Below are 23,866 nucleotides of genomic sequence, written 5' to 3'. Positions count from 1 at the left end.
ACATAGCAGGGGGATTATAAACAAATCTTTCTGCGGCAATGTCACTGTCTTTGTCCACAAGTTCAGAATCAGGAAGCACTAGTGGCCATGGAAAACCGTTCTCTTCAACAGGTCTTACTAGGGAACTCGTCAAGAAATGTGTTACCTCCACCATGTGGGTGTTCAGTCACTCAGTCGTGTCCAACTCTCTGCAACCCCACGGACTGCAGCCCACCAGGCTCCTCTGTCCATGGGATTGTCCAGGCAAGAATACTGGAGTGGGGTGCCATTTCCTTCTCCAGGGGATCTTCCCGACGTAGAGACTGAATCTGCATCTCCTACATTGGCGAGTGGGTTCTTTAACATTGAGCTACCCAGGAAGCCCTCCTTTAGGTTACTCACTTCTATACCCGCACCAGCTTGTGCTATTTTAAATATAGTCAGGTGTCTCAGATCAGATCAGATCAGTCGCTCAGCTGTGTCCGACTCTTTGCGACCCCATGAATTGCAGCACACCAGGCCTCCCCGTCCATCACCAACTCCGGGAGTTCACGCAAACTCTGAGCACTCACCATATACTTAACACAATGGACTGTCTCTTTAATCCTCACTAGATCTCAATAAAGGTAAGTATTATTGCCATTTCACTGGTGAGGAAACTGAGATGTAGGGAAACGAAAAAATTCATACAGCTAACAGATGGAAGGTCTGAAATGTAATACCCTGTCTTCATAATTTCAAAGTTTGGACCCTTAACCTCTACCAGCTATAAAGGGGCAACATTCTGTTTTAAGATGTTTCTGCTGTTGCCCATGGAGTGTAACCTATCTGTAAACTATGTTTAGGTGAACTGTCTTTCATTTCAGCAGGTTGCCAGAATATCATTATTTTTAAAAAATAAGTGATATGGTATCATGGCTATTTTCTTTTTCTTGTATGATGAAATAAATTCAATAACAAAATGACAGAAAATGCCCTTGAAGGTGTATTTTAGTTTGGTTACCTACAGGTGTTATTCCTGTTCTATGAACATAAAGGTTTTAAAATTGCATACTCTTAATAAGCTTATCTCATGCAATACTAAAAAATAATGAAGACAAAACTCTCGGGGTTATTGGGCTCCTAATAATGGTTTTGACTTATAAACATTTTTCACAAGCAGATAAAAAGACATGTCATTGGTTTCTACTTTTAGTTTGATAATTTAACAAACTTGTCATTTCTTGTCACCTTTCTGAACTAGAGACAATTATTCTCTGCAAATATCACACGAAACCTTCTGCCAACACCACCCCACCCCACAGGGCATGATACAAACAGTCACGGGGTTATGAGTCAGCCAGAAGGTGCTTCTGTGAATCCTATATCCTATCTCCCTCACCATACTGTGTCAAGGAGTTTTGGCTACCTACAAAGACGAGTGCATAGAATCATTTAGAAAGAACCCACAGGATATCACTAGAAATAGGTGGGAAAAACACATCCATCCTGAGAAGTGACACCCAAACTGTGGATATTCTTTCTTGTCCTCTCCTAAGTCCCATTCTTCAATTGCAGAAATGACAAAATTGCAGGAGCAAACCTTTTGGAAAGGTAACAGAAATAATAAAACCATTTGGTTGACAAAGGGGTGGATGCTTGGGCTGGACACTTTGGAAAACCATTTAGATGGTAATTCTTTGGATCCATAGGAGACTTTGGGGTGACTTTACGAAGTTGATTTTCTAATGAGTTCCTGGGAATCCAGGAGTCAACTGAGCTTTAAACAACAGAAATCCAGCCATTTATAAGGGTGAGATCCTCAGGTTTTCTTTGGGGTCACCGAGACAATTCATTTGGTGGAAAAAAAGCTGGGTTTCAGGGCAGAAATCCTCAATAGGAATGAAGAGTAGTATCTTTTTATCTTGTTACATTCTTATATGCATCTTTGGGGAGTCCGAGCAAGGTGGGAGCGATTCAGGAAATAAGGGGGCTATAGTATAAGAGTTGACTGCAAGCATCCTCCAAGGCAGCTACCGCTAACTTTAAATTCTAAGCATCTCTCGTGAGTCCTAACAGAACTAAAACAAAAGAAGTCTGCCTTCTAGAGAGGAGACTTTGTAGTAAATTGATTTTTAAGAATAGAACTGTTTTCCTTTACATCTCTCGCTATGTGAACTGACACGTCACGGGCAGGTAGCCCTCATCTTCTACCATTCTAGAGTTTTACCTTTCCAATTTGAAGGTGAGCTGCAGTTTGAGAATAGAGTAAAAAAGACGGATGATACATTGAAGAATTAAAAGCAAACCTGGAGCTACTGAGTAAAAGGGACAGACTAAAGGTGGAATAAGAGCTGTGGCCACAAATGGGTAGACCTTTTCTTTATCTACGCAGGACATACACACAGACCTGGGATAATGTAAATGTCTCTTGGCTGCACGCGTCTGCATGTCACACACAGACCTCCATTGCTGCACCTATCATAGCCACGTATTCCATTTAGTTGTTTGTTTCCCTCACTAGACGACAAACTGGGTAAGGACCAGGTCTTTTTTTTTCTTCTCTCTCTCTCCCTTCCTTTTATTTTTATTGAAGTATAATTGATTTACTGGGACTGGGTCTTAATCACCTTTGAGCAACCTGCTAGCATAGTGTCTGCAAAAGTTCAGTGCATTTTTGTTGAATGAAAATTATGAAAATTAGACAATTTTTGATGTGGAAAAAACACTGGACTAAAATACAAAGTATTCATTCACTAAATCTTTTTTGAGTAGCCACTGTGCTGCTATGACTTGCTTTACTGTTAGAACAATCTGGAGCAGATGAAGAAGACCCCTAGGGAGGTTTTTATCATTATTATTATTATTATAATAGAGTGAGAGGAAAACAGGAAATCAGAGTGTTTGGTGGTAGGGATGGGTTGATGGGGGCCAGGGGTGGGCAAGAATGGGTAGGAAGGCAGAGATGGCTCTCAGGGGGAAATGATGAAGATAATTGGTGGTTATCCAGGCACATACATTTAAAAATATTAAAACCTTAGTGAGTGGCAAGTTAGTATTAACTCCCCAAAATATTCAAAATACATATACTCTGACCCAGAAATTCTCCTTTGAGGACTTTTCCAAAGGACATTACCAAGGACCTGCTCAGAGATCTGTTTAGGATTTTTGTTTACAGCATTCTTTGAGATGGTAGAAACACTGGAAATGAACATTTCCAAAATGAGTGCTTAATTGAGGAAAAAATAAAGTATTCATATGGCAAAAACTATTTAGTTATTAAAAATCCTGTTATTTTCCAGCAATTTGAGGGAATCTCAAACTAGGTGTGCTAACAGTGTCTTTAATGTGATCCAATTTTTTGTAAAAAACAAAATATATATAACAAGCAAGAAATACATCCTATATTCATAAACCTATTTTTTAAAGAAAAGAGTAGAAGCTATAGAGAGAGTATATCAACTATTTGGAAAACTATTGATACAAATATACCTGGTTCCAGATACTGCTGTTGTGGGCCACAGACACCCCAGCCACACTGGGTCGTTCTCTCTCAAGACCATGGACCCCACTCCCATCCTTCAGTGCTGCCCTCCCCACATGGCTGAAGAGCCCTCCTTGAACCTGCTCCTCCGCTGAGCTCTGGGGCCTTGACCCGAACACACTTAGGCTGCCATCCGCGCATCAGCACCAACAGGGTCCCCTCCAAGCTCATGGAGTAGCTGCAGGAGCCTCCCTGGAGTGAGTCAATCCCCAGAGAGCCAGGCCTTTGTGAGGGAGTGCTCCCACCTCTCTGCAGGCCTTCTGAGCTCAACTCCTTCAATGTCTGGCTCCTGAAGCAAGGACTTCAAAGGTCCCAGCCACCTGTTCTGGCACGGTGCCCCAGGTCACACCAGGCTGGCCCACTGAACATCTGCTCTGGTGCCTATGGGGCTCCTGGGCACAGCGGGAGCACCTCCACTAAGTCTGAGTGCACATGCCTCCCTGGGCCATGACGTCTGTCTCACCCATACACACTCACTACCTGTGGAGAAGCCAATGCCTTATCTTAGGCCCCAGGATCCCCATCTATACAAAGAGACACATCCTTCCTTCCTTCTTCAACTTCTGTTGTGTTATCTGGACCAAGCCCTTGCCCTCCCCAGGCCTGAGGAAAGGGTGTGTTGCAGGAGACTGAGAACACAGGCCTGGGAGCCAGTTGGAATTGGGTTCCCGCCCTGCTGTGCTGTGTGAGCCTTTGCCCATGGCAGAAACTCTCTGAGCCTCATTCTCCTGCTCTCCCAAGTGGTGAATGGTTCCTTTTTAGATGAAAGAGATGAGAAAAGAGCATTCCCCACTTGTGCTCGCTACCTCTGTTTTTTTGCTCATGAAGCACTCCATTCTCAAAAACAAACAAACACACGCACACACACACAAATGATCCTGATGGAATATAGGGGAGATAAAACTGAAGCTATGGTTTGGGTGCTACTCTGGTGTTGCCAGGGGACGACAGAAGATGAGATGGTTGGATGGCATCAATGACATGATGGACATGAGTTTGAGTAAACTCCGGGAGTTGGTGATGGACAGGGAGGCCTGGCGTGCTGCAGTCCATGGGGTCACAAAGAGTCAGACACAACTGAGAGACTGAACTGGTGGCTCAGCAGTAAAGAATCCGCCTGCAATTCAGGAGACACGGGTTTGATCGTTGGGTCAGGAAGATCCCCCTGCAGGAGGAAATGGCCATTCACTCCAGTATTCTTGCCTGGAAAATTCCACGGACAGAAGAGACTGGCAGACTGTAGTCCACGGTGTTGCTAAAGAGTCGGACACAACTTAGCAACTAAATCACCACAACAAATGGTTTGGGTGGGGTGTACACGTGAGGAATCTTTCTTTGACAGCCTTGAAGATATTATGGAAAGATAAAAGTAGCAGAGGGAGAAAAATCAGCATTTTGTCTTAGAATTATCACCTTCCTACAAGTCTTGAGGTAAGAAAACAAGCTGTGATTTTGGGGAAAGTTGCCAGAAAAATACAAGTCATCCAGTGAAATTGGAATTTCAGATAAATAATGAATATTATTTTTGTATAAATATCTCCTGTTGTTTATCTGCAATCCCGATTTAACTGGGCATCTGTATTTTTATTGGCTCAATCTGGCAACCCTAAATTGGGAACAATTTCAGAGGCCTTCAGAGGTTGGAGTTTTGAGGAAACTTTGCAAAGTAGAAGGGTGTGGTCATCTACTGAGAGGGAGGAGATCTAGAGAGGGGGGAGCGTTTAAGAAGAGTGGAAAAAATGTGCAGATCCTGCTAGGGGTGTGTCCAGAGCCTCTGAGGTGATGGTCATCAGGGTACAGGGCACCAGCCCGGGCAGTGAGTGATCATCTGGCACATCTAAGTGGTTGAACAGCTTGAGAGGGGTCATAAGCGATGACATTTTTTACTGACATGCAATCAGTGGTTGGTTTCTTTCTGCTTGTGGTTGTGCTGGAAAACTAGAGGTCTGGTACTTTGCACAATCCTCCTCACGTTTTTGCAAGCTGGTGACCTTCTTAAAAATTTGAGAAAATTGTTGAAATAAGTAGGAAAAAGAAAAGAGTGATCATCTATTTTTAGATGTGTTTACAGGCTGTATGACTCAGTGCTGCTTCTGTTGAGAGCAAGTACATAGTCTTTTTGGTACTGAGATGCAAACTCAGGAGGCTCTGATCCACGCTACTTTCTGTAAATGATAAAGTCCTCATTTAAGTACCAAGGGTCTGACCACACACCCCAGTGCTTTTTCTATGGAGTGCTCAGCTCAGCTCTGGCCAGTCTGTTTAGATCCTGTTTGGAATAGTTCACATATTCAATGGTCTGCTTCTTCAAATATTCCACCCTGGACTTCTTTGGAGCTGAGAGTACTGGCTGAGAAAATAATAAATAAGTTTCATTTATAGGAAGTCAAGTCAAATAGTCAGACGTCTCTTTGGTAGCTTGTATCTGGTGGGTGATTCCCAGTTGTCCAATCAACAGCATTTATGGTAGCGAAGAAAATGCTCTCCTTACAAGCTTTATTTCTAGACATCAATGTTCTGGGCCTAACTGGAACAGACCCAACAACAACAAATATATTCAGTGCTCTTCTAAAGGGGAAAAGACGCGTGGAGGGCTTTGCCATGTGGTGGAACTAACAAAACATTTCAGTATTTACTGAAGTATTTCAGTAGACAGGCTGGGGCTCAACTTGTATCACGCTGAGATCATCAGTTAGAGAACGATTTCATTGATCTAGCCTACTCTTCAGTCTTTTAAAGTCTCCATTGATTAGGCAACTGAGGTTGTTCTGTGGGAGGCATATCTTGACAGTGAAAGTGAATGCTCTCTTAAAATGCAATTAAAACATACTGCATGAAGAACGTTTGAATGTCACAGATATTCAGAGACTTTCTTCATGAATGTGAAGGATTATTATCACTGATTTACTCTCCCCATACTCATCTGGGTGGAGGAAAGTACTCCTCCAGGTCATGAAGTTTTTTTCTTTTAAATGAGTGGGGTCACCTGGAGTCAAATGTGACCAGTACCCATTGTTGAGAGGTCACCAGGTACCTCACAGGAAGGAATTTGGGGATGCCTAGGAGTCTCTGTAAGGCTCCAGACACTTCGAAAGTGATGGCTTGGTTAAAGGCATGCCCGAACGTGCACCACAGAGAAAACCTGAGTTTTCAGGACAGGGTAGAGCTGGGCTTGAGTCCCACTTACTCTATGGAGATCCTCTTTGAGTTTGAATTTCCCCGTTCATAAAATGAGGATACAATCATTTAGAATCATCTACTTGACATTGTTATTATAAAGAATTCAAAGAGACCAGGCTTCTAAAAGGTTTAACAGGATATTTGATAAATCCAAGAGGCTGAATAGGTACCTGCTCCTCTCCTGAATGAGAGGTGAGGAGAAGATGGGGGGTAGAGTGGGGAAAATGAGGGTTTTCAAACAATCTGTCTGCTCAAAGGTAGAGTTCCTCCTACTGACTGTTCTGAAATGTAATGGAGAAATGTGCTTAAAAGGTACCCAGGAAGACCTGGAATAGACCAAACAATAGCTCTAAGAGGAAATTTAATGGACTGGAGGTAAGGAGTGCAAACTTCAGAAAGACTGGCAGATCCTAATTCCCTCTCTGCCACTTTTGGACTGACCGTGTGCCTTTGGAGCTGTTTCATCTCTCTACCCTGTTTCCCTGTATGTAAGGTAGTAATAATGATATTTGTCTCTGAGCGAGTGTAACAGAGCTCTGGTTTGCTTGGCCAACCCATTTCTTATATCTTGAGACTTGAGTTCCTCTCTCAAGGAAGGGTTCTTGTAGCCATGCTTCAAGGAAACTGCTTAACACAGTGCCCAGGGTGTGATGAAGACTTGGTAATTTTTAAATCCAAAGTAAAGACCACTTCTTGGCATGTACTTCTACAAAATCTCAGTTTATAGTAACTGTATTGTGGACAGTTGGTGCCAGCCTAATGGGCAGTGCAGGGGCGATTTCCCCCTGGTTCTGCAGTGATAGCTCAAACCAAGAGAAGTATGATAGTCCTATCTTTATATCCCGTTCATGCCAGAGATATCTCTGAATGAAGTTTATATTAAACAGTTTCCTCTGGAAAAGTCTAACAATTCTTATGCTAGAAAGTTTAATGTCATGGTCTGAGTATAGATAGATTTAGATCAAGAATTGCTTATTTTTAACAAGTCTGACTGAGAGATAATGGTGGCAAAATACCATTGCTAACCATACCTCTTTCTCGAGTGCAACTCTAAGTCTATATCATTGGAATGGCTGTTTCTTTATCCTTTCCTCAATGAGTTCTGCTCATTAAGTGCCACAAAACTTACTTGGCAAGGATTAGATCTCATTTTTTTCATTTAAGTAAAACAGACACCACGGTGAGGAAAAAGTAGGGGATTTAAGTTCCTGTGATCCTAAGTCTCCAAAATGGAAGTGGTCTCCCTAATAAACAATAGACAAAGAAATCCTTTCCTATTTTAGTATTAATCTCAACTATCCATTAATATTTTGAAGACAGAATTTTTACCCATCTATATACTTTTTAATCTTTTACAGTATTCATTTCCTTTTCTCTCTCTTATGTCATGGAAATACTATCTCATTTTTGCTCTTTGCCATACAAACTTGAGGTTCATTTTGATTTGTTTTTCTTCTATAATTTTCATCCTAGTTGGATTTTCTCAGCTGAATAATGTACAGATGATTTTTTTTGTGCCTGACAGAATATTCCCCTCCACCCCTACATCCCCTTCTCCTAAAACGGAAAGTTTCCTGGTTTAGAATCAGCCAACAGTATGATTTATGTACTTTAGAGATTCCCTCAAGTTTTCACACATGCTGAAAAATTCTGCATTGTTTTGGGGAAAGCAATAGGGATTTAGGACAAAGTACCATTCTTTCAGTGCTTTCCACTATGCAGTAGATAAGTCGTCTTTAGGCACAGCATGGCCACCCCTACGAACACTTTCCCCTAATTTACATACATATGAATGTGAATATAGACATATGTGTACATATATGTGTATGAATATATATGTATATACACGTGTGTATGTAATCTATAACCAGCAAAGTATAATCCAGGTTTCTTTTCAAAAGGAGCAACCAGTTCAAATGCACAGCTGGGTATGGAAGAAAACACATAATTAGACAAATTGGATTGAAGAGTTACGTAAGGTCTCAACTGAGCCAGTGAAAGAGAAGCTGAATGAAACGTTGTGATTGCTGCTCCGGTGCCTAGAAAGAACAGAATATGTGGATATGTGTGTTTTGGGCAAATAAAAGGCAATTACTGGGAGTTATGGAGTGCAGTTGGCTTCCATGCAAGTTAGACTAAAGAACATTTCACAGTGGGCTGTGCTGGGGAAGAAAATGTTGTCCATGGCTAAAAGGGAGATTCTGTCAGAGATGTGCCAACAAGGAAAGATGCATAATTACCATATTGGAGTTATATTTTGGGGTGAAAAGAGCAGCAGAAAAATTTGCATGATACATAACTTTTCAATAGGCTTATAAAAATTCTCAGAGAATTTGAAGTAAAAGGGGTTACCTTATATATCATGACTTTCCCTCTAAAAGTAGACCTTTCCAGCCAAGACTGGTATATTTTGAAGAAAATAGCAAGCAAAGTCTATAGTTTCAGAATTTTTTTTTTTTTTACTGAGAATAGTCAAACCAATGACTAAATATTGAAGATAAGCCCCCTCGTAGGATTAAGAAGCTGAAATGAAATTACCACTTTTTCTTATTTACAAACATTATTATTTGCAAATTTGTCTCAAGGCAACTGAATGAAAAGTAGATTTTCTTCTCTCTCAACAATTTCCCAGAAATAAATGGAACAAAAAAGCAATTGCCTAAAAGAGTACTATGTTCTTAAAGAAAACATCCTGGATTAATTGACAAAAGTACCTATTAGTCCCCATGACACCATGTGGGACTTGTTTCTCAGTGTGCAAGTTAAATATATATCCACAAAATCCTTGCCAATAATAATAATAACTTCTCATCTGTTGACGCTGTCTAACCATTAAAATCTCTCAGAGAAATCTCATGTTTGGTTTGATAAACTTTACAAAAAAAGTTTGAACATTTCTAACTTATAAAACACGCTAGAGATGGTGGCAAGTACAAAGATGAAGAGTCCGCCACTTCAAATTTATAACCTCATGAGAGAGACAGAAATATATACAAATAGTATAGGGAAATAAACGTGGTTGTTGTTGGCAACTCTGCCATCTATTTGGTAATTGTGTATCTGGATTTTTCTTTTACTTTGATGTTAAAGAAAATTATTTCAAAAAGTATATATTTTTCTTTTGTAACCATTTAAAGTATATTGTACTTGAGTTATTAAAAAGGAAAATTCTTTTATGTCATAGGTATGTCTGTGCAAACATTATAATGCTAACTATACTATGTACTACTTTATAATAAAGTAGTATGCTATGCTATGCTATGCTATGCTAAGTCACTTCAGTCGTGTCCGACTCTGTGCGACCCCATAGACGGCAGCCCACCAGGCTCCCCCGTCCTTGGGATTCTCCAGGCAAGAACACTGGAGTGGGTTGCCATGTCCTTCTCCAATGCATGAAAGTGAAAAGTGAAAGCGAAGCCGCTCAGTCGTGTCCGACTCCTAGCGACCCCATGGACCGCAGCCCGCCAGGCTCCTCCATCCATGGGACTCTCCAGGCGAGAGTACTGGAGTGGGGTGCCATTAAAGTAGTATATAATACTACTAAACTTATGATCAAATAGGTCTGTTTCTTGCATCATTATGGGCACAATAGTTGGCAAAAGTCTTGATTAGAAGTCAAATGGAGGCTTTTAATGGCAAATAAGAAAAGAATCAATGCAATCTGATGTGGACTAATAGCTAGCAAATAGATTCTCATGTTTGAAAAACCCTTACATTACTCTCAACAGCTGTATATTATTAAAACTTCGAATGTTCTAGATGGATAAGACATTTGTGTTTATTTAATTATGCGGAGGTTTTGGAAGCTGTTAAGTTTGGTTGGGGTGTAGTGACAGATAATCTAAGGAAATGAAGGCTGGTGGGAGAATTACAAACATGGTTATAACGTGGCTGGCTTCTACTTCTCAATCTAAAACTCTGGGAGAGATAAAAGGTCATCTCACGCATTCTAAAAATTTTCAAAAATGTCAAAGAGCACAGGTAAGTTCAGTATAACTTTCCCTGGGTTAAACGAAAGGTCTTGATCCACAAGCCAGTATCCTAATATACCCCTGACACAGATAAGTATATTTGCTGTTGTTCAATGAATGAACATTGAATTAAGGTACTTTTTGCACTTATCTAGGCCAACAACCATCAAGTCTTCCTTCCCTCCAGTGGCAGACCACAGAGAAATGTCTTAAATGAAATACATTCACTTGGTCTGACCAAACAGAAAATTTTGCAATATTATATCTTAACTCAGGATTCATTGAGACATAAACACAACTAAGTAGAATAAAAAGAAATAATCACTTGGACTAAACAATTTATACTTAAAAATCATAACTCATTCTTCAGTATATTCTCAACTTTAGTTCCTACCAAAATGAGTAATGTTAAAAATAGGCAAATACATTGTGTTAGAACCAAAGAGTTGTTAGTTTAGAACTGGGAAAACTTTCTGTCAAACTTGAGTATTTATAGACAGAATTTCTGGTGTGCAAAACCAAATGCAATGTTGATCTTGCCAGGGAGACTAAGAATGAGAACAAAAACACATACAAATAAGAAAGTAAGAGACTTACTGTATCACGTTGCCTGTTATCTTTCCCTGATATTATCAAGAAGTAGTTCCATGTCAGTAGTAACAACAAAACCAGTGGTATCATGTAGAGCTCAAAGTTCCAGACAACAAAGAGAAAGAGCTGGAGGAGAGAAAAGGGCAAAGAAAAAGATGAGTCAACTTTGAATTTCACTCAATGGACTCTCTTTTTCATACTGCATTTCAAAACCAAAAACACACAACCAAATTTGCAGAATGGAAAGATTTATTTATCTTGAAAACAAAGCCTTGAGAACTTGTTAGGCACTTTTTCTAAAAGGACAACTGACCCCTGGAAAATCATGAAGATTTTCACTTCGTTGAATTTCTCTGAAGGAAAACTGATATTATCACATTGTCAATGGGGCAATTTTAATTTTTCTCCTCCAGTGAAATTATTGTTAGATGGGACGAAATCAAGTTTGAAAAAAAAAGTCAGCAAAATGAGCTTCACTGCGTTGTCAGAAATAAACGGTATATCTGCCTTAATGATAAAGGATGAATCACCATTTACCATCAGGGGTTTTTAAAAAAAATCTCACTTGGATAATACAACGTAACAAGCATAATAGGCAGATGAAAATACCACATCGACACCAAGAGAGTCCTCAAGATTTCACATGATGAATAAAATCACTGCTTCCAACAAGTGTAAAAACATTCAGCCTTACCATAGAAATCGAACAGCTATTTTAAAAATGGAGTAATTTTGTCAAAGGGAAATTTTAAATGTCTACTTTAATTATCTTTTAAAACTACCTACTTGTCTAAGTATGTAAATGGTTTTTTGAACTGTAAGAAGGATGTAAGATTAGAGATTCACCTGGGCTGGCATAAGAAACCATTCTAAGAGCATCTGTGTGGTGAAATAACCAGCAATGTACATAAAGTGTGACTCACTCTCATTCCTCACCAGACTCTTATAACCCTGCACAGACCATCTAAATTCTCTGGGTCTGTGGCCCCTGCTGCCAAATTAAGGTAGTTTAAGTCAGAAGGTAGTTGAGAGCTGGATTCCACCCCTAAAGGTAACTAGTCCTCTAACCTCTGGCATGGTACCTCTCTTCCCTTTAGTTTCTTCTGTAAAATGGGAATCCTAAGAGTGTCCCCCCTGAGAGGTTGTGAGAATTAACAGTTGAAATGTGTTTAAGGTTTAACACACTGTTTGGGTACTCAGTAAGTGCTCAAAAAAAATGACCATGTAAACGATATCAATATTTTACAAAACTGATGAAATTAACTATTTATCATCTGAGGCCCTTAGGAAATACATATTCTAATAGTGAAAGCTAGAAAGTATCAGTCTGCTAAGATTTAGCTGAACCAGAGTACAACTGGGAATTTGAGCCGGCTGGTTGGGGTCATGCTGGCATCTTGCATTTGACAGATCAGAAGAGCTAGGAGCAGTGCCCTAAGAACCCTCACACCAAGTACAGGAGCACTGGCTGTTTGCAGCTTTCTTAACAAACCTCAGAGAAGCTCACAGCCTATTCAAACTTCAGAGAAAAGAAACCTGTCCAGAGTAGCGGAGGGACCCCTGGCCCATGGGCCAGAAGACAGGTTCTGGGCCTTAGAAAGTCATTCTGCCTCAGTGTGTTCAGTTCTCAACAGAGCTCTGTAGACCTGATCACCACTAACATCCCTTCTTTAATATTTTAAATGACATCACTGTACCATCAGGTTTTTTTTTTTTAATGTGACATTAAATTTTGAAGACTGTATATTTTACTGGATTCTTTTATATTCATAACCCACATGGACACCAAAAAGCATAAATAATGGTTTAGTAACCCAAGAAATGAATTTTGGACAGAATTACATGGTAACTATAGATTCAAGTTCCTGAATAAGAAAAATCTCAAATATGTTAATGCATGAAACATGAGCCATATCTTCTCTTTCACCAGGGAAGTATAAAGATTTCCAGAAAAGGAAAATATTTCCATTTAATTTTTGAAATATATGTAATATATTTAAAGATGACACAAATTATAACTGATGGCTATGATTATTCTATTAAAATGCATCTTAAAAATGTACTTTATTCAGGAAGTGATTTAAGGCAAATTTGACAGACATCAACACATATAAAAGAGAGAATTATTTTTGGCTAGGATTCGTATTAATTCTTTGCATATTTATTAGTAAAATTTAGACAATCACTAAAATATAAGCTCTTTAAAGATAGGGACTTTTCCCTTTAGCTCACATTCTATCCCCAGAGCCTAGAATGGTGCTTTCCATTTATTTGTATCTTCAATTTCTTTCCTCAGTGTCTTGTAGTTTTTAGTGATAGGTATTTCACCTTAATTAAATTTATTACTAAGTATTTTATTCTTCTGATGCAGCTGTAATGGGATTGTTTTCTTAATTTCTGTCTCTGATAGTACATTTTTAGTGCATTGAACTGCAATACATTTTTATATGTTGACTTTGGGTCATGCAACTTTACTGAATTCATTTAACAATTTTTTTTTTTTGAGGACTCTGTAGGGTTTTCTATATATAAAACCATGTCATCCACAAATAGTGACAATTTTACTTATTTCTTCCAATATGGATGACTTTTCTTTTTCTTGCTTAATTACTCTTGGTAGGACTTGCAACACTTTGTAAAATAAACCCAGCAAAGTAGGCATCCTAGTCCTGTTCCTGATCTTAGAGGAAAAAGATTTCAGCTTTTCACTATTGAGTATGTTAGCTATGGGCTTATCATATATGGCCTTTATTATGTTGAGATATGTTGCATCTACACTCACTTTGTTGAGAGTTCTTTTTATCATATATGGATACTGAATTTTGTCAGATGCTTTTTTTTGCATCAATTGAGATGATCATATGCATTTTAGCCTTTATTTTATTAACGTTTTATATCCTATTGGTTGATGATTTATGGATACTGAAGCAGCCTTGCACCCCTGAAATAAATCCTACTCAATCATAGTACATGATCTTTTTAATGTATTGCTGGATTCAGTTTGCTAATGTTTTGTTGAGAATTTTTGCATCTGTGTTCATCAAGGAAACTGGCCTGTAATTTTCTCTTCTTTTGGGAAAGGAAAGTTCCTTCAGTAAATGTTGTTGGGAAAGCTGAACAGCCACAGGCAAAAGAATAAAACCAGACTATCTCACACCAGATGCAAAAATCAACTCAAAACAAATTAAAAACTTGGATGTTAAGCTCTATAACCGTAAAACGCCTAGAAGAAAACACAGGCAGTAAGCTCCTTGACACTGATCTTCAGTATGATCTTTTTGGGTCTGATTTCTAAAACAGAAGCAACAAAAGCAAAAATAAACATGTAGGACTACATCAAACTAAGAAGCCCAGCAAAGGAAACAACAAATCATCAACAAAATGAAAAGCCAATCGACTGACTGGGAGAAAATATTTGTAAATTATTAATATACATTTGATAAGGGGTTAATGTTCAAAAATTCATATAATTCAATAGCCAAAAACCAAGCAGACTGATTAAAAAATGGGCAGAGGATCTGAATGGACATTTTTCCAAAGGAGACATACAGAGGGTCAACAGGCACATGAAAAGATGCTAATCATCAGGGAAATGCACATCAAACCCATACTGAGATATCACCTCACATCTGTTAGAATGGCTATTATAAAAAATGCAAGAAATAGAAAGTGTTGGTAAGAATGCAAAGAAAAGGGATCCTTTATGCTCTATTAGTGGGAATGCAAACTGGTACAGCCACTGGGGAAAACAGTATGGAAGTTCCTCCAAAAATTAAAACACATCTACCATATGATCTAGTAATTCACTTCTGGGCATTTATGTGAAGAAAATGAAAATACTAACTCAAGAAAATATATGCACCCTCATGTTTATTGCAGCATTATTTACAACAGCCAAGATATAGAAATAGCCTAAGTGTGCATCAATGGATGAATGGATACAGATGTTATGTATACAATAGAATACTATTTGACCATCAAAAGAATGGAATCCTGCCATTTGCAACAACCAAGATGGACCCAGAGGGTGTTATGCTAAGTGAATCATGTTAGCGAAATGAGTCAGATAGAGAAAGACAAACACCCTATGATCTCACATTTATGTGGCATCTAAAGACAAAACAAATAGATAAAAAAACAGGGACTTTGCTGGCAGTTCAGTGGTTAAGATTCCATGCTTTTACTGCAGGAAGCACAGGTCCAATCTCTGGATGAAATACTAGGATTCTACATGCCCTGTGGTGCAGCCAAAAAAAAAATCAGGGGGAAAACAAAGAAACCAGATGAACAAAAAAATAACAAAAAAACCCAGATCAGTAGTTGCCAAAAGTGAGGGAGCTGGGTGAAATGGGTTAAGGATGTCAGAAGCTACAAAATTCCAGTTATAAAATGACAAGCCATGGGAATATTGTGGATGGCATGGTGGCTGTAGTCAATAATACTGTAGTGCATATTTGAAAGTCACTAAAAGAATAAATCTTAAAAGTCCCCATCAAAAAAAGTAAACAAACTTATAACTATGTATGGTGAGGGATGGTAACTAGATTTACTGTGGTGATCATTTCACAATATATACAAGCATTGAATCATTATGTAGAACCCTTGACAATAATATAACATTATAGGTCAATCAAACATCAATTAAAAAAAAGAGTATGAACACAGATTAACAATAAAACGTATTTATTGAACATCTATGTGCTATATAATACTAGGTGTTCAAAATTAGGATAAGACACAGTCTCTGGATTCACATTGCTAAGAATCAGTAAGAAAAAAGCAATTATTCTCTACAGTACTAGTGATGATACTAATTCTTGTTAATGGTGATGATCCTCTAAGAAAGAGAACCCTCAAAGCAAGAAGGGGCCTTTTAGCTTATTCTCTCCACACTGAAGCTATTTTATTTTTTCCTCCCTGGAGCCCACCTGCACTAAGATAGGATCCTTTCCTTTTTCCTATAAAAAACCCAAACACTCCTGGATGGGTCTTGAATGTCTCATGAGGGCAGCAGAAAAAGAAAGCAGCTCAGAGAAACTTGGAGGCTAAGATAATGCAGGATCTGTCCTTGGTCCTGACCACACTTTTTCATAGGTTTGGGTAAAAAAAGAGGGAGAGATAATGTACTAAAATGAGACCAAAACAATTAAAAAAAAATCACTGACACATCCACAGAGCATAAATATAAACCATAAAATGCCCAGGATTTTCCCAACCCATATATCCAGAAACCTTTTATGCCTGCATGGGACATGGAAAGAGGATCTGGAGATTATAGAAATTCTCCAGGTTAAACTAGGGCTTCCCTGATAGCTCAGTTGGTAAAGAATCCATCTGCAATGCAGGGAAGCCCGGCTCAATCCTTGGGTTGGGAAGATCCCGAGAAGGGAACGGCTACCCGCTCCAGTATTCTGGCCTGGAGAATTCCGTGGGCTGTATAGTCCATGGGGTCACAAAGAGTTGGACACGACTGAGCAACTTTCACTTTCCAGGTTAAACTAGGCAGTAAGGACTTCTACACATTTGTACAGTGTTTAATTTCCCTTGACTTCATCACCATGTATGACATCTTTTCCTTATTTTTCCTCTCTTTGTCACAGTCTCCTTGACTTTTCCCCTCTCTCCTCCCAACACTTTTAATAAGGAAACTTGGGCTACCTATATATAACTTTCATAAAATCCATGACTCCATTCAAAATAAAACATTTCAGTCCTACATTTGTTTGCCTTGCTCATTAGAAACGCAAACTGTTCCAAGAACTTGGTGGTTTTCTTTCTCAAATCACTAGATGGCTGTGATTTACAATTAAAATTCTATATCACAAAATCTCCATGGGACATTAGTCAAATGGTACTAAGTACATACAACCTTTTTCATTAGAAAAAGGACATTGTGAGTTTTACACATTATTTTGGACAGTAGAAGCTCTTTGTTAATCTTCCTTGGACTGTTAGCCATGACCGTGGGAATCCCTCAAGAAACTTCTGCAGTGTGGTGCTCGAGAAAGAGCACGGGTGTGTGAATGAGGTCCACGTTTGTATCGACGTTCACTAGTCCTTAACTATGTGACTTTAGGTTAGTTACTAGAATATTCCTAGCTTTATCTTTTGAAAAATGGAAACTACAGTATTTACAGATTTGAGATGGAATTAGCCTAGTGCTTAGACCTATAAGATGCCCAATAAGCACTAGTTATTATTACAAGCAGGAATATATTTGGCTCACACTACAGGTAACATTTTTGATGCTCTTGTGGCTCATCACTCTTCCTATACCACTTTAGCATCCATAGAATGGATTCAAGCAAAAGAGCTATCTTTAGAAAGCTAAGTCAACTACCATAGAAGAGATGATGAAGTGAGTGCCATTTTCAGTATTTTTATATTTAACTTATAGTGATTAGATGCAGTAGTAACCCCAATTTGTTGAAGTCTCCTTGTATTCAGGCCTTTTGAAATACTCTCCCACGATGACACTGAGCTTAGACATAGGACTTGTTTTGGCCAAGGGAAGAGTTGCAAAAATGCTGAACAGAGGCTTAAACAGTACTTGCTCACTGGGTTTTCCCCTCTGCTGTCTTCAAACCCTGCGCCACCATGTCAAGAAGCACAGGCTAGTCTGCTGAATGAGAGACACGTGACACAGTTGTCTCCATTGCCCCAGAATCCAGACATATCCAGAGGCAGAGCTGCCTAACTGATCAGAAGCTGAGCACAGATACATAACTGAGCCTGGAGGAGAACAAAATAAATATTCAGCTGAACCTGATTCGGCTTGTTCACCTACAGAATCATCACTAAATGAATGGCCGTTTCTTCACACCACCAATGGAGTGGTTATACAGCAAATGTTAGCTGACGTATATTCTCTCCATGGAGACAGTGCCCTATAATAAAACATGGTGAACCAGGAGCCTGAAGAAGTGGTTTTAGATCTAGTTCTGCTATTTGATCATCATAAGACCTTGGGCAGGTCAGTTTTTCTCTTCTATTTTAGTCTATCATCTATAAAATGAAGATGGTAATACCTATTTCACAAGTTCCTGTGGGCAACAAGTGATACAATACATGTCAAAATGCTTATTACAAAATAGTGTATTAATGTATGTACTATCAATTTATGCTTTTCATATTTAAAATTATTTCTGAAAAATTACAGAGACTTTATAAAATAATACTCCAAGATAAGTCAACATGATAATTGTTCTCTGAGCAGTTACAGAAGATGGGTGGTGTTTCTAAGAGGGATTTCTGTGTGGTCTGGAAAGAAAGAGTTTGCTGGAAGGAAGTCATAAGTATTAAACTTAAGAGGGGTTGCAGTGAATTTTTTTTTTTTTACTAGTAATCAGAGAAAGAAAGATCTAGATCTTTATGGAGATTCACTAGTGCTGGTAAATGACATTAGCACACATTATAGATTTTGTGAAGTCTTGAATTGAAAAAATTAAGTTTTTAAATATTAACAATTTTTTTAACAACCTCATGCCCTTGGATATAAAAGTATCTTGTTCTGAACAATCAATTTTATGAATGTCAATTTCTGTCCACAACTCTTTAGCTTTTAAATCCAGATGCCTTTTAACAAAATCAGTGTTATCTTGCCTACGATTTTTATCACTAACATCACAAAACACAATCCTTCAATATCTATTTGGGCCAGGCTTTAAGAGCAACCTATGTTTTAATCATAAGTATTCCGAACGGCTCTTTTGAAAATCTGAAAGGTAAATGACATAATTTGTCCTAACAAGTATCATATCACACTGCATAAAGTGAACTTTGGAGGGCAAGTCCCATATGACAGGCTTGGAAGGCTGAGACTATTTTCATTTTACAAAGGGGAAAACTGAGAACGAGAAGGTTGAGACTTGTCCAGGGACATCCTCCACTGAGTGGCAGGGTCAGCTAACTCCCAGTCCAGTGTGATTTCCCACAATGCTCCACTGCCTCTAAGGTAAAGGACCTCACAGTGAATGTCGATGCTCTGAAGGTATCAATTATTTAGGGACTGATTATTCAATTTGTAGACTTTATTTCTCCTGCTTCCTCTTGCTCTGGGATAACCACTTTTGCAATAGTGCAAAGAAATGGAATACCACTTTTAGGTGCTCTGGTAACAGTTTGGCATGGCAAAGAGGTCAAATACTAATGGGCAGAATGAGTTTTGTGGAGCCAATTTCATTATTCCTATCGTCACTGTCTGCATAATCAAAGTCAGCTATTCAGAAGGTTCTTATTAAATGGGGTTTTCTTCTGTCCAAAATGTTTAGAAGAGGTTAGCAAGGTGTCTGCAAAGGCAAAGACTGGAAAATGAATGAGCCAATTACATTTTACAGACCAAAAAAAAAAAAAAAGCCTTACTTTTTCACATGAAGATTAAACAAACAAAAAGACCCTTTCTACTCAGAAGCTAATGAAGGTGGACCAGGGCTTTTCACTTACATTTAAATAAGGCAAATTATATGAAGTAGAGTGTATAAATCAAAATATTCAGGTTTTACAGCAACACCATTTCTTAGGAGGCACAAGACATCTGATTTTCTCTTTCTCTGAGCCTGGGTTTTAAGAGTCCCTGGCAGGACTGGGCCATCCACCTCATCCCATCCATTGATGCTCGCGTTGAAGTGCAGTGGAAGATGCCTGCATTCAAGGATCATTCACTGCGGCACAGGAGAGTATCTCTGGGGGAGCGTGCTTCAAAAAAAAATCATTTAAGTTGGAATATTGAATATCCTATTCTTCTGCAAACTACAGTATATTTTAAAAAAGAAATCTCATCCAAAATGATTAACACTTCCTACTGTTCAGGAAAAAAAGCCTGCCCTTTCAGACTAACAGCTGTGAGTCATTAGTTCTCCAGTGATGAGATGTGTTTGATGAGTATTTTTCTTTCTAATTAAGAGATGAGATTCTCTATTTGACTGTCTTTTCAGAAAGAAGTGAAGAGAAAATGCTCTGCCTACATGGAAAGGCCATCTCCTACAAAACAATTAATTATTTCACAGCCCTTTTAGAAAATCCTTTCCTCCCTAATTTCAATTCATTTTTTTTTCCTTAAACTTAACACATTTGCGACCCTCACAGTATTAACCCATTTCCATCCAACCTGCACCGTCTCATGTTTTCCTGTTTCATCATTCAAAAATGTCTGTTTCAGATGAAATAGAATAAGGAAATGTATCAAAAGTACGCACATGCTTATGCTAACAGCGTTTGGTGTGAGAATATTTGCTGATGAGAAAGGCCTCAGATTAGAAAGATAATAAATGTAGAAGGTTTGCCTTTTGAAGAATTAGGCAATGCTTAAAAAAAAATTGTAAGGGGCCTAGCCACATACAAAAACTGATCTTGATGATTAATCCTTACAAGGAAACTATTTTACCTCTACCATTAAGACTGTCTTTAAAGAGAAGAACCAGTGGATATAAAGTGGAACCAAAAACATGTCTTTTCGTTTTTGAAAAAGCCATCAGCAAGGTTATAAAATTCCTGAATTAAAAATATGATCTGTTTTTAAAAATTAAAAACTGTTTCTAAGAACAGTAGGGAGCAAGTGAAAGCACTATTTGCCAATCAGTCCCATGAGTTGCCTCCTTAAATCCTTTTTGGCACAAAGAAAGAAAGGAAGGGGAGGAAGGGGAGAGGTTGCCACCTCTCCCACCAAGGCACATCTAGAAAAATGTGGGGGTGTTTTTATTTATCATAATGACTTGGGTGATAATAAAGGTAATACCAACATTTGTTGGGTGGGGCATGGGTGTGGAACATTGTGAGATATGTGGGACAGTTCCCCTCAATAAAAATTCCTGTCCCCAGTGCTAACAATACTCCTCTTTGAGAAACATCGCCAGTTCTCACATAGACACCAGGCTATTCCACAGCTAACTTAGAAAAGAAGAACCAGGTATGTACATATGCACTCAAAGGCGCACGTAAGAAGGCTAGGTGTACTTCCTAGATGATGGCATGAGGGTAGCAGAGAAAACGAAATGTGCTCATTCAGACGGATTTGCACTAGACTGTTTCTCTCCATCATTAATATTCACTGCTGCTGCTGCTAAGTCACTTCAGTTGTGTCCGACTCTGTGCGACCCCATAGATGGCAGCCCACCAGGCTCCCCTGTCCCTGGGATTCTCCAAGCAAGAACCCTGGAGTGGGTTGCCATTTCCTTCTCCAATGCATGAAAGTGAAAAGTGAAAGTGAAGTTGTTCAGTCGTATCCGACTACTTCTTTAAAAAATCTGTCTAAAGAAGAACTGGGCAGGGGGAACCACTCTGCCCACTTACGCTCCCCTGGATTAAATTAGGCTCTACACAGCATCAGGGACTTTGGAACTTCATCTTCTGGGAAGGGGGTGGTCTTGATTTCAACAGCCAGATGGTATCACCACTTGTTCTCAGGTCTTTATTTCTGGTTGATTCCACTAAAACTTTTGGTACCACCTCCATCAACAGAGGAGAGAAGTTAGGCAATTGTGAACCTGATTAATTCCCAGCCTCACGATAGCCTTTTGAAGGTAGTTTCAAAGTAGGACACATTGCTCTCTTGAAGGGAAGCTTTGCTTTATTTGGACAATTTTTGAAAATAAGTTGGTGACAACCTTAAACCCAGTGGATTGCTCCACCTTGTTTCCTGTTTCCTAGGGTTCTTGCCACACTGACCCAGGGAACGTGATTGGCTCACATACATGCTTATATCCAGTGGTTTTTCTCCCCCTCCAATCAGAATGAGAACCAAGATGATTGCCTCTACTGCTTTCTTTTTGAATAGTTACAACCAGATAGCAAACTGATAAGACCTGTTGCGTATGTGCTGGGGGGTGGGGTGGGGAGTGGTTATGTGTTTAAAGGAAAAAAGTCAAAGTATACTCTCTACCAAATGATCACTTATATTGATTAGGGAAAAAATGTCAAGAGAACCATCTGTCTCTGTTGTTCTGGTGACAGAATGAGATACATGGTCAGGGGTAGAAACAAATTGTATATTGGTTGATTTATTGGCAAAGCTTTGAATTGAATCTACATACAATGTGCCTGCACGCATGCTCAGTTGTGTCCGACTCTTTGTGACCCCAAGGACTGTTGCCTGCCAGGCAAGAATACTAGAGTGGGTTGCCATTTCCTCCTCCAGGGGATCTTCCCTACCCAAGGATCAAACCTGCATCTCTTGCATCTCCTGCATTGGCAGCTGAATTCTTTACCACTGAGCCATTGGTGAAACCCACAACTTACTTCATTTGTTTACTGATGGTGTTAAAAAATCATTGTTTGTTCAGATTTACTTAGATCACTTATAAATACTTATCAGAAAGTTCCAGTTCTTCACTTTGTGAAACTGTACACAGGGTTTTGGAAGTTGTTGCATGAAACTTTAAAGTCTACCACCTTAGTATATCCAGGCCTTTTTGAAAATCTTAGCTTGGCTTCATCCATTAAAGAAACAAGCATGACAACAAGCCAGGACTCATCTGAAGCTGTTTTACTTATGACTCACAGAAATACCTACTGAAGAATCTCTGCAACAAAATGGACCCAAACAAGCTCAAAGACGGTGCTATCAACTAATCGCAGCAGAATGCACCCTACTCTCCTTGATGGAGGTATTATATCAATAGAATCTGCCAGCCAAAAGGCTTGGGAAGTATTTATTTATTTAGATTTTTTTTCTTTTTCAGTTTACAAGTTGTGCTACTACTTCATGTCATTTTTTTTTATCAAAGTCAGAGATGAAAGGCTCTGGCTTTGCTTTGAGAACACTGACAACTCCAAAATGTAAAGCCCAGAGTGTGTCCAACTAGAGCATCGCATCAACCACACATGAATAACTGATAAGCAATCCCAGCAATGTTGTGAGTTTCATGTTGGTAAAAGTTTGGATGTAGAATGAAAGTGACAAATGCTTACACATGCCTGGAGAATGTTGATTCTCCGCGATGCCTTTCATTGGAAGTTAGTACTTCACCTAGTAGTTATAACACTTACCACAGAACCAAGCACAGTTATGTTTTTGAGTTTAATAGCTTCACCATTCATAGAAGTTCTGCTAATTTAAAAACAGGTTGCATGTAAAGTTGTCCTTGCAGATTACTTGTCAACACATATTTATCATTACAAATGACCAAATATGAACAATAAAGAGGAACTGATGAACTGGTATTATTTGGTCCATGAGAAGGTTGCTGGTCTCAAGTAACAGTTGCTCTTAAAAAATACTTAAGGTACGTCAAAAAACATAGAATAAATAAGGTTATTTAGCTCACTGAAGCTTGTCTTTTCCTAGAAACCCATTTCTCCAGAATCCAACAGGTTTTGAAGGGACTCATGGAATTTTCCAGGCAAGAACACTGGAATGGGTTGCCATTTCCTTCTCCAGGGGATATTCCTGACCCAGGGATTGAACCCAGATCTCCAGCACTGCAGGTGGTTTCTTTACCATCAGAGCCACCAGGGAAGCCCTATTAAGACTATCTTACTAGTGTAGGTAAAGAACATTTCATGCTTGAATTACTTTCTAATTTAAAAAAGGGGGTGATTTAAATGTTGTTTCTCAATTTGTTTGTTTTCCTTTTACTTGTTTCTGGTGCCAATGAAAAAGGCCTACTTTTCTATGATATGCAAGTCT

The 23,866-nt window shown here is 38.9% G+C and overlaps 1 protein-coding gene across 12 annotated transcripts in view; it reads right to left on the bottom strand.

Annotated features, from left to right (window-relative positions):
* The window catches only part of MCTP1 (multiple C2 and transmembrane domain containing 1), a 563,412-nt gene that overhangs the window by 87,376 nt on the left and 452,170 nt on the right, over positions 1 to 23,866 (bottom strand). For all 12 annotated transcript variants that reach the window (XM_044948555.2, XM_025294006.3, XM_025294008.3 and 9 more), the window contains one exon: positions 11,251 to 11,370. In XM_044948555.2, the coding sequence (XP_044804490.2) occupies positions 11,251 to 11,370 (120 nt within the window). The remainder of the gene's footprint in view (positions 1 to 11,250; positions 11,371 to 23,866) is intronic.

The sequence above is a fragment of the Bubalus bubalis genome, chromosome 9, assembly GCF_019923935.1.
Source record: "Bubalus bubalis isolate 160015118507 breed Murrah chromosome 9, NDDB_SH_1, whole genome shotgun sequence".
In the NCBI taxonomy this organism is placed as follows: Eukaryota; Metazoa; Chordata; class Mammalia; order Artiodactyla; family Bovidae; genus Bubalus; species Bubalus bubalis.
The sequence above is the reverse complement of the archived record's forward strand: the minus strand, read 5'-3'. Positions and strand labels throughout refer to the sequence as shown.